This window comes from Patiria miniata, unplaced genomic scaffold, assembly GCF_015706575.1.
Source record: "Patiria miniata isolate m_02_andy unplaced genomic scaffold, ASM1570657v1 HiC_scaffold_30, whole genome shotgun sequence".
Lineage (NCBI taxonomy): Eukaryota > Metazoa > Echinodermata > Asteroidea > Valvatida > Asterinidae > Patiria > Patiria miniata.
This window is the reverse complement of record NW_024037070.1, coordinates 2,459,539-2,471,819: the sequence shown is the minus strand read 5'-3', so window position 1 is coordinate 2,471,819 and position 12,281 is coordinate 2,459,539. Positions and strand designations below refer to the sequence as shown.

The 12,281-nt window shown below is 37.7% G+C and overlaps 1 protein-coding gene across 1 annotated transcript in view; it reads left to right on the top strand.

Annotated features, from left to right (window-relative positions):
- The window catches only part of LOC119739560 (probable phospholipid-transporting ATPase IIB), a 52,425-nt gene extending 40,549 nt beyond the window's left edge, over positions 1 to 11,876 (top strand). The window contains exons 16-23 of the mRNA XM_038214550.1: positions 238 to 408; positions 731 to 919; positions 3,226 to 3,370; positions 3,902 to 3,966; positions 6,481 to 6,701; positions 7,145 to 7,253; positions 8,992 to 9,253; positions 11,075 to 11,876. Of these exons, the coding sequence (XP_038070478.1) occupies positions 238 to 408; positions 731 to 919; positions 3,226 to 3,370; positions 3,902 to 3,966; positions 6,481 to 6,701; positions 7,145 to 7,253; positions 8,992 to 9,253; positions 11,075 to 11,211 (1,299 nt within the window). The 3' untranslated portion in view covers positions 11,212 to 11,876. The remainder of the gene's footprint in view (positions 1 to 237; positions 409 to 730; positions 920 to 3,225; positions 3,371 to 3,901; positions 3,967 to 6,480; positions 6,702 to 7,144; positions 7,254 to 8,991; positions 9,254 to 11,074) is intronic.
- Positions 11,877 to 12,281: the final 405 nt, after the last annotated feature.

The window sequence follows — 12,281 nt, the reverse complement described above, 5'->3', positions numbered from 1 at the left end:
AGCAATCCACATGTTAGCCTTATTGCAAGACCACCTTCTTATGCTCTTTACTTGTGTTGTTATGAAATTGAGACGAGAGAAATGTGCGTAAAAATGAGAGCACAGCACACAGCACAAAATACAGGGTTATATACAACTATTGTTTCTATGTAATCAATATGAGAATTTCAATTTCCATGAAGTTTAAGTCTCATGGATTGATGTGTTTGTGTATGTTTGATCTTTACAATTTGACAGCATCGCTACCACCAAGCCAAATTGACCATTGTAGACAGAACAGCCAAAGTTGCTGCTGTAGTAGAGAGTTTAGAGAGAGACTTGGAATTACTATGCTTGACAGGAGTTGAAGATAAACTACAGCAAGATGTACGACCTACACTAGAGCTGCTTAGAAATGCAGGAATTAAGGTACCTCACTCATTCCTATTACCATATTTTCTTTCTTCGGTAAAAAATAATGAATATACAATGATAAACTTTGAAGGGATAGGTGTAGACATTTGTTTAGAATTTCACCCAAGTTCTTTTGAACTGTTGGAGTACAGAATGAATTGCCATTATGACATTTGAGATGATGCATCAGCTCACCATATGAAAAGAGTGAAATGTTGGCATATGTAATGATTGTTGGTCAAAATTATTTCAAATAAAAAAAAGAAGGTCTCTGTCCCTTCAGTACACCTGGAATTGAAAACCTCATCAACAGACAACTCTTTGTTGACTGTGATAGATCTGGATGTTGACTGGTGATAAGTTGGAAACAGCTACATGCATAGCCAAGAGCGCTAAGCTAGTATCCCGCAGTCAAGACATCCACATATTCAAGAAGGTGGGCAATCGCTCAGAAGCTCATCTTGAGCTGAATGCTTTTAGGAGGAAGTCTGACTGTGCATTGATCATCATGGGCGAGTCTCTAGATGTGAGTACTCAAGTTATACAGCTTGTCCCAAAATAAGGTAACCAAAAAATAAGGGGATAATACAAACAAGCAATGAGCTTTATGGTCATTAGCATTTCATTGATATCTGGGAGGCATTCCTCCGGTCACGTACCACTGAGTTCCATTGTTTTGAAAATGGTATGTGAAAACCCTCTTGGGACAGTGGGGGGTAAAACAGCCTGAACACAACCAGACATAAGACAAGTAGCTTCTAGGGATATTTAACTTTATGAAAACATTAACAAAACACATTAACTGCCAATTGATAATCTGAATCATTCAGGATTCAACACCTCTTAGTATCACCTTCCAAATGTCCACCTGCCCTTTCAGCACAAAGTCCTCAGTAGTGGCAAATATTTTGTATAGCCCATGTCACCGTTGCACATTGATCATACAAATTGTCCACCTTGTGCTAAATGCAGACCTGCAAATCCGGAAGGTGCGGAGGTGGGCTGCTGCAAATCTTGTTCTTTAAATCCTACCCGCCCCCCCCCAAAAAAAAATTAAGTATAAAGGAGTCAAATCCATTGACCTGGGAGGTCATTCCACAGCATGATTCAGTGTGATACTCTGTAGACCTTCCAAAGACCCTGAAGCGATAACTGACAGCAATGCGTCTGTGAGCTAGGGCATCGTCTTGTGCCTGCCATTGATGTTGGAAGCTACATGTACCATTTCCTTGATGTTCAAAATACAATTGGCACTGAGGCACAAGATTGTTAACTGATGGAAATTCTGAGGTATTCACGTTTTTTAGAATATCCTTTGGACCTATTTGTCTTGTGTCTGGTTGTGTTTTACGCTAAACTGTCCAAATAGGGTTTTCAAATACCGTCTTTAAAACAATGGAACTTAGTGATGTAAGACCAGAGGAATGCTTCCAAGAATAATTGTCATTAAGTTCATAGTTTGTTCATATTATTCCTTTGTTTTGGGGTTATCTTTTTTGGGGAAACCCTGTATAAACTACATTGAGATCATCTAATCTTGTACAATGCTATTATATCGGGCAATTTTTGTTTGTATTGAAATCAGAATTTCTCTGGGTTTTTTTAGTTTTGATGATTATTGCAAATATTGGAGATTATTTGTAGTAATAGGGAAAACATGCCTGTTCAATACAAAGCCTGTCTTCTAGTATACATATAGACTGGCAATGAGGTCACTAGCGCACGTCTATGTGCCCCGAGGGACTGTGAGTGACCAGAAGAGGGTTCGGCCTCGGGAAATAGGACCCTCTTCAGGTCACTCACAGGCCCGAGGGGGCATAGACGTGCACATAACTCACCTCTGTCCAAAATAAAAAATAAGAAAATAAACCTTTCAGGGTTTTATTATCGAACTGTTTTAATTTAACAGTTAAGTCGTGAGTAATTCAACTGTAAGCGATTCAACAATTAAAGGAACGCTTTTAGTTTCCCTAGATTAAATTTTTGAGTTTGAGTTTTGTGAGAGGGCGCTGTTACCAGTCAAAAATGTTTGAGTATAGTGCCTGATCAGGCACTATAAACCGGAAATTACGTGCGCGCGATGTCTCGACGTGCGTCTAGTTCACGCTTACGCAAGTTTCATACACTAGCATATATTAGTGAATCACATGTGACCGCATTTATACAAGCAAGAGGTGTGTCATAATTGTTAATATGACCATCTTGTAATACAGTGGAACGCCGCTATAACGAACACCGCGGGATCCACACAAGTTGTTCGTAATAGTGATCATTCGGTATATCGATTTTAAGGTGGCAATGCTCCGGTACTCACTTTTCAATAAACAGCACTCTTCAGAACTTCACCCTGCATGCCCTGGTACATGTAGTTACTGAAAGAAGACTGTGAACTCATGCCGACAATTGAAGTATGTAATCACACAATTTTTGAGCTTACTTCATTCGGCAATAGGTGGCTTTTCCCTTCTATTCCTTGGGCAAATGATAGTCACTTGTCACTTCCTGTTTATATTTTTCAACAACAATGTTCAGTACCTTTTGTACACAAAAATCGGGAGCCAAAGACAATGTTCGGTATAGCCGAGTGTTCAGTATAGCGACGTTCCACTGTATTATGTCTTTTGAAATAATAAACAAATTGTACATTTTGGAGGTTTACGGACTAGTTGGTTACTCCGTTGCCTATTTTCAGTCTGTTAGTTATTGATACTAGATTGACTCTGCAACACTGGGGATAACTGACTAGGATAAAACTATTCTTTATTGCTAGGAGACATGGCATTTGACTAATGTAATAAACTTATCAACTCAATATTACTCATTTGTTAATAGGTGTGTCTGAAGTACTATGAGCATGAGTTCATTGAGTTAGCCTGTCAGTGCCCAGCGGTAGTCGTCTGTCGTTGTTCTCCAACGCAAAAAGCTGACATCGTGGAGCTTCTTAAGACCCACACTGGCAAGAGAACATGCGCAATAGGTTAGTTGGAAACATAGTCAAAAGTAATGGCACACTAATCTACATCGCTAGAAAACTATTCTGAAAACTGTCCAAACCTTTTTGGCACAGTATGATATAATACATTTGGAAACTGAAATAAACCAATGTAATGTAAAATATCCAAGTGGCACATACTTCCAGAAATGAGGTATTAAAATGCCATATTGTCATTTCTAATAGACCAAATGTCCAAATTAAATGCAATAGTGAAGTGCACACGAATGTCAGCACTTGCAGGCTGTGAAGTATGCTTGTTGTAAGTACTGGTCCATCACATGTGGGTAGCCTCCAGAAGATGAAGAGAAATGTCCAGGCCGGGATTCTGAAGTATACATGTTGCATAGGCCTGTTTGAAGCTTAGTTTGAAACTGGTTTGGAAAACGTTGCATATGAATAGCCCAATTATCTAAGGTGTTAATAAATACAAATATCCAGATGATTGTGTTTGTGCCAGATAATATTGTATTTCAGTGGTCATAATTTGTCGGGATGTTTTGTATTCTTGCTTAGGTGATGGTGGTAATGATGTAAGCATGATCCAAGCAGCCAATGCTGGCGTTGGTCTTGAAGGAAAGGTCAGTAGCCAACAAGACTTCTTCCTTTAGCTATTATCCAATGGGTCAGGGGTTTTGAGCCAACAAGGTTAGAATAATGTAATAATGTACATTAGTAGATACATTTATGTCACTTTTATTGAAGCACTTTAGAAAGTGAAAATTGTAAAAGTGTCATTTTTTAAGCATAGCACCATGTAAACTTAAATCAATAATCTGGGCTTCGTGTCTGTTTGCACTGCCATAACGTGTTGTCTCAAATTGTGTGTATTATGTCATGTGAGGCTCTGTGTGAGGTATTCGCCAGAGGTGACGGTTGTGTCGACAATATATCACAAATGATACTGTCGAGGGCTAAAATGTAAAGTCATTCAAAGTAGTTGTGCCAAAAGCAAAAGGTATTGATGTACCAAATCAGCACAGCACACATGAAGGTCAAAGGAAGCTGGCTACAGTTGACTGCAGAGTTGTAGTTATGTCTATCGTAAGGTAAAGCACAAGTCAATTCACAAGTAGCATTAACAAAGGAGCGGTTTAGTCAGGCTATTTTCACATCTGTATCTGTATTTGTATAGTGGGCATGGCTGAAAAGTGGAAACGTTATGAAATCTTCAGAACCGCAACCATCACAAACTCAAATGTGGTATCAAATTACTTAAATATAAGAGACAACAAGACCTTTCATTTGTATGTGTCAGTAAGATGGAATCTAGTTGAGCCTTGAGTTTTTGTCAAAATGTTTTTTTTTGGGGGGGGGGGCCCTAAAATTATGTATTTTAGGTATTTATTTTGGTACCTTGTTTTTACATGTGAAATGCAAGTGTTATTGTGATTTTTTGTTTTCAAGGCAGAGATAAAGGCTCATGTTTTTGGCCAAGAGAGGTTTTTTGTTAATTAGTTCATATGTTTTAACTTGTACAAAAGATGCGCAGACAAACTGGATCCCTCTGGAGATTTCATTAATGATTTTTTTTTTTTTTAATGAAGTTATGATAGCATATGACTTACACCCCAACGATGTAAGGGCACTGAAAAGATTTTTCGGGATCAGTGCACAGTTTGAGGAAACTTTCAAATGTGAGGTATTTAAATTTGTGCCATGCCCTTTTTTTTATAACATGAGCTATCGACAGAAAACTTATTGCCAAACCAACAGAAGTGTATTTGTTGGCCTTTTTTTTTAGTAGCTTATGGGATTTAATGTGAGGAAAAAAATCCACCCTAAATGTGATTACTTTACAGAATAACAGCACAGAGTTGACAGAAGCCCCTGTTTATATTTAATGCGCGTTAATATTGAATTTATATTCCATAGGAGTACATCATGTATGTTATAGAAGCCTTTAACTATGCCAATAACCTGTCATCCAGTCTCCAGTCTTGGCTGCCATGATGACATTCCTTTGTCATTATTCATACAGTGTTACTTGTGACAAACGTGTGATTGACTTAAACAGCTCCCTTAACAGTTGACCCTTAAACAACATTCCAATTTAAAAATTTCAAAAATTTGCAGTACATGAACTCTAATTATGCGATATTTCGGTCATCACACATTATATGAAAGTTTCGCAGTGCATATAAGCCTGTGACTTATTCAACAAATAATGATGCAACTGAAACAGTCATTTTATGTGGCATAAGTAACAACAAACAGAGTTTAAAGGGATCATTATATAGCCTAATTGTCATTGTCAACAAACTTGCCACTGTCCAACTTATCAAGGTTAGCTTTGTTTTTGAAGGTGATAACATGGTGTCTCATCCATCTGTGGCTGTTTTGAGGCGGATATCAAATTGGGCACAAACAGCAAATCAAAAATAATTAAAAAAATTTTGAATGGAATGCAGCTGCACCAAGTTTCGTTTTTTTTGCCCAACTTTGCGATTTAAAGATATAGTCCATCATTTGTAATTTGTGCATTTTGTTCGTTTGAAGCAACAAAAGTGTTCAAAATCTAATGAAGGATACTGAACAACTAACCTGATGAAGTTTCAGCTCAGCTTCAGCTGTTTATTCCAAGAAAAACAGCATTCTAAAGGATCTCAATTTCAAATCTAAAGTTGCTGAATCATGTTTTGAATTGGGCCTCAATTCAGCGTCCGAGACACGTTCTCACTGAGCCGATTGCAGCTATACGCGATGTCGCGCACTGATCCCACGAATTATAGCAAGCGCACGCGCGTGTGCGTCGTGCCAATGCTTGCGCGCGCTTCGCCGAATAACAAAACGAACTACTAATTTTAATTTTTTTACGGTGCGTCTTAAGACGCACCGTTGGAAAGGCCTTCTTTCGTTGATTGCTTCAAAATGACAGCTTGCCAGAAAGAATAATTTCACAGGGAGTTTAGTCCCCTTACTATCTTTCAACCAAGTACCGGTATGTTTTTCAACAATAATTACGCCAGTTACTTTTCGGATGGCTGCAAATGATGGACTATAGCTTTCAAACATCATACTTTTGAGAAAGTAGACTATTGTAATCAAAATTGATCTTGTTCTGATAACTCTATGAATATTCCTGATCATTCTAGGAAGGACGACAAGCCTCTCTAGCTGCTGACTTCTCACTGACTCAGTTCCGTTATGTTGGCCGTCTGCTACTGGTCCATGGTCGTAATAGTTACAAGCGGTCTGGTGCCTTGAGTCACTTTGTCATGCATCGTGGCCTCATCATATCAGTCATGCAAGCTATATTTTCCTCCATCTTTTACTTTTCGTCTGTTGCACTCTACCAGGGTGTGTTAACTGTAGGGTAAGTTTCAATTGTCATGTTATTGCCAATATGCTTATGAGACCAGCAAGCCAATATTGATTGCCAGTGAGCATCGTGTACATTGTGGTTCATTTCATGGTTTTTAATGAGCCTTAATGATCCCAGATTGTCATGTCATAGGTTTTGGTATTATTGCTGATGTTGCTAGCATTGCACATCAGACATGATCCAACACTACATTTCTCTAATGGGTTCGTCATCCATCAACATAAACATTGATTGTTGGAGACCATCACCATGAGAGATGCGTAGTTCTGTTCTTACAGTCCTGGCTCAAATTCTGCTTAAATCAATGTCAAACTAACTCTTAGATTTGTGAATTGTAGACAGCCTTGTTGGTTGGCAGATCATCCATTGCAGTGAAGTCATGTGTAAACTTGTGAATGTGCCTCATATTTGTCTGCCTTTTGATTTTGTTTTAGCTATGTGACTGCTTACACCATGTTCCCAGTCTTCTTGCTGGTCATTGATCAAGATGTGACTGCAGAGACAGCGATGAGATATCCAGAGCTGTATAAAGATCTGATCAAGGTCAGATGAAGTAATTTACTCCTTGCAAATATACAGGACATCAAACTCACACAGTGCTTATCACCAGTTGTAACTGAAAGTCATACAAAAAGTTAATACTGCTGAAAATACTGATGTTGCAGGCAATTTTTGAATGTTCACAGCTAGGGGGTGTAATAACACAATAAGATTAAAATTCAGGGTTCAGGTTTGTTCAGAAAATATGATATCAAGAAATCCAGATGCAAAATAATTGTGATACTGCAGAGGGATCCATTTAAAAAGCAAGGCGTGTATCATTGGTCCCTTGTTTACATGCACATGCGTTGAGACAGGAATAAAAGAATGCTAATCAAACCATGCAATGAACAAAATATAATTGTAGGTCTCAATGCACATGCATGTTTGCAAAGTACAATATATACAAGAATGTGGACTAACATAAACAATGGACAAAGACTTCAAAATGACAGCTACAACAAAAAGGTCTTATCAGGTCAGCAGACAATATGGCTTGAATGTAGAACACTCACTAACAATAAGATTCCAATAAAACATTAATAAATAATGCACGTTTGAAAGTAGAAATATATTTTTGGAAGCTTTAAGTTGATCATTAAGCATGTTCCAAAGCATGGGTCCTGCATGTTTAATAGTTTTCTGAGCTAGAGAAGTGTGGGTATAAGGAACGTTAACATTGGAATGTATTTTGCCAGAATAAACCTCTTTTTTTTTTTAATTACTTGGATTACGGATCTGCTGTCTAAAAATTTGCCACAAAAAAGTGTTGATTTCGATGAAAAACAATTGTTCCAAGTGGTAACACAAGCTTTTAATACACGATTCACACTGCTTCAGACCAAAGAAAGAGAAAGGAACACTGATTCATTCATATCGCTTTTGCCACATGCTCTATTGTATTTGTACAGCATGCCGCAGTAGTGCACTGGTTTTATGAGCTAGAGAAGTACCCAAATATTTGCAGGCAGAATGAATGCCCACATTAGATGAACAGACAGCAACTGGCACTAGGCCACAATGTTTGATGACATCGACTGATCGATGCACGTGTGCTGTTTGGCAAGGAATAGTTTCAATACAATAGAAAAGCCAAACAAACTTTATCGTACCACAGCAAGCTTGGTTTTGAAGCATGTTGGCTGTGCAATGCACAGCCAACATCAGTGTTGTAATCGAGACCAGCCACAAGACCAGCCACAAGTAACAGGGCACAAACAATGACAAAGGAATGCCTTTGTTGGAGCTCATTTTGAATAGCTTGTGACTGGAATTGCGACTGAAGTTCTTGTGTTGGTCTTGTCATTGTCTTGCAGGGTCTCGACCACAACACTGCTTTGCAATTTGTCCTTTTTTTTCAGATGTATATGATTTCTACTTTAATCAAAGCAATATTTTTAATTTTATGAGGCACTTTTCAAAAACGTTTGTGCAGTAAAATGGAATGACAATATTTTGTTTGAGCATTTTGTGCCTTAATACTGTATCCAAATACTGTGTGAATCATTATGGGTGCTAAAAAGGGCATCCCCTGCTATCCGCCAGACCTCAGGACCTGAAAGATCCATAATCCCAGTAATCAACTATGGCTAGATGTGTTTGCCACTTTTTGTTGCTTTTACATTCATTATCTTATAATAATTCAATTCTTTATACATACAGTATTATACGGAAATAGATCTTGAAAAATAGACTTAGTAGTCCCACTAATACAGGAATATGTTGTACCTTACTGCCACAGGGTCGAGAGCTCTCGTTTAAGATGTTCTTCCTCTGGGTTCTGATCAGCATATTCCAGGGTGGTATCATCATGTATGGAGCACTCTATCTCTTTGAAGGAGAGTTCATCCATATCGTGGCAATTTCCTTCACATCATTGGTCATTACAGAGCTACTAATGGTAGCCTTAACCATCCGTACATGGCACTGGATGATGCTAGTAGCTGAGGTTTTTAGTATGACAGCTTACGTCATCTCCCTCTTTGTGTTTGATAGCTACTTTGGTGAGTGTCAAATGTTCAAACTCAAAAGTTTTGAATGCCTTCAATCATGTAGCAGCAATCACTTTCCATCATTTTCCATGTCGACTGACATGATTGGGCATTATGCACCATCAAATGTGCATGTGCAAAGCTGGAACGCTTTTCTAATAATTATTGAAATATTGTATAACCAAAACAAAAATGGAAAAATCATTTAAAAAGCTGAATCTGTGCCGTATGACATGAAATGTACAACAGATTTCTACGCCATCAAGTGTCCAGTTGTTATCTTCATAAAAAAATGAAGAAGTCTCTTTCTAGCTTGACATCATTGCATTGAGATTCAACAGAATAGTGGATTCATTTCACCAAATAACATGGGGTGATTTAGGTCATATCTTAGTGCCCTTTGCCATATCTCTAACTCTGAACATTTCTGTTTCTTTCCGAATACTTGAGAATAATGGAACATGACACATGTGCAAAAGTGACATCATTTCATGGTGTTCTTATTTGAACAAGGCTGTACGTTAGTTATAGTTTTATAACAATAAGACCTGTGCTTCCATACAGGGAACATACCTAGGCTGGTCGCCTGGCAAGAGTGTGTTGTTGGTATTTCAAATTAAAACATTCTTGTGATTTTCCTCGAGTTCTCAAAAGGCATGGCAACTCAAGTAATGAAACATAATGTGTCGTATGATCCATTTCACAAAACCTACGAATGGTTTAAAACACTTCGCAAGTTACGAGGTATCTTTTGGTCATCGCAAAATAAGAACGTCTTTTTCTTAGCCAGTTGTATGCAATAAAAATTTAATAAACAAGACTATTGTTGATGTACCCTAACGTGGCGCGGCCCCTAACGTGGCGCACTTTGATTTTTCGCCTGTAGCGCCTAGCTAGAGCAAAAGTTTTAACTGAAATTTCACAGAAAGTGAAATTTCATCAAGTTATAAACACTCCCGTTCATAAATCGCGAATTTATTTACCCGCTACAAAGTTAAAAGAAAAACTTATTTTGGCGTGATTTTCCGATTTTATTTTCAAGTGCAAAGTGAACCCTTTGAAAATGCCCCGAAAAATAAGAAAATAATTTTGTGACAAACATCTGGCTGGGTATGTAAGTAGAGATAATAATGATTTATCAGAATTTATCAAGTTTTCAGAAATTCTTAAATGTTAATTTGGAATTTTCCGAGATTTATTTAAGTGCGCCACGTTAGGGAACACTCCGCCAAATTGTGCCCAATTTCCGGACGCCACCGTTTTTTAATTTCGGCTTAAATTTTATGAAACCGAAATTGTTCACAGAGGTTAAACAGCAAGCATTAATAAGGTAAAAGTACCAGTATTTCACTGCATGAATTTGAGGTTTGTCAACAAAGAGGTTTGGCAACACTACACGAGGAAATTTGGGTATGCTTCGAAGTGCGCCACGTTAGGGTACACCACCATATAATACCCAGACAATGTTTGTGAAGTTGTAAATGGGATATGCATCAAAGTAAAAATGAAGTGGCCTGGAAATAGTTGAAATTTGAAGTAGCTAACACTTGACTGTGAGTTTGGTTTCCTTAAAACTGCATCATATGTCAGCCATTTTGTTTCATGTTTTTATGTTATACTAGATGACTATTTTATACACATAACAATCATTGTGTTGTGCTATAAATACACCTATGGCACGTCGCACGTAGGGATATGATGGGTCGCAGCCCTGCGATGCATCGCAAGTTACGATGAGTTTCTTGAAATCGGGTGCTGTTCTGAGACAGCAGCAGAATGTGAGATAAGAATGAACTGAAATGCCACAATCTTGTCTTCCTTGTTTTCCTACAGATCGTAATTTCATCATCACTGGAGCATTCTGGTGGAAGGTGGTTGTCATAACTCTCATCAGTTGTGTTCCTCTGTACATCCTCAAGTATCTGCGCAGACGTTTCAGCCCATCAACATACTCCAAGCTGAGTGACTAAAAGTATGACCAAAGCCATTTGAAAACATATCACATGGGATATGCAGCGGTATTTAACTGCATTAGTCACATCTACATCTCATACAAGAGAAATGCACCATAGTTGAGAATGGCACTAAAGCCTCCTTCCAATTGCTAGTTTTTCATGCTAATCTGTAGTATTGCTGACAGCCCACTTATTTTGCACAATATACTGGTAACACATCCATGTACTCCTAATTCAAATTGACGATATTCAAATAGAGTTTGTCAATGAGTGCAAATATCCATATGTGACTCGGCATAAGATTTTTGAGACTTTGGACTGAAAACAGACCTGTTAAATCTGAAAAAAAAATGCATGACTTTGCAAAGAAAGTAACACAAAAGAAGCATCTAGAGAAATTTCATCCAATTTTCAGACTTTTTTGAGTCTTAATTGGCAATCTCATTCCTGACTTGGGCTCATATACCCCCAACAAATGTAAAAAGTTTGTGCATTAACATGAAGAGATGATGTCGTATTTATTATTTGACAGTGTTAAACAAAGTGATGACTGAAAAAAGTATATTATTTCTATTTGTCATAATTATATCTTGACATAAGTGGTGGTAAAAAAAACACCTTAAAAAGTGACGGAGGTAAAAATGGGTTTGAAATGAAGCCAAGAGAGCAGATAACACTAATATTTATAAGAGTTACGGCCATGCAAGCCACAGTTTCATTCAATTTAAGTTACACAAAATGTACATTGTATATGAAGTGATATACTAAGCAAACAGTGGTGTTAAAAGGTAATATACATCATTTGCAAATGTAAACAAATCCCCTGCAAAAAAAAAAATGCCCATTATTATGAAATGCCTTACTTGACGGTAAGTGAATAATAGTCTCAAACATCCTGTGAAATCAAGGCACCCAGTGTGCTGTCATTTTCAAGGATAGTGGAATTTTTGTATCAATTTCCAATGATGGTTGGCCAACCATCGTTGGGCAATTTTTTTTCAAATACTGCTCTCAATAACCAAATTAAGTTTAGTCCACATTTTCTTTGCAATCACAACCGTGAAAACGTGCAAGCTAGCTAGTCC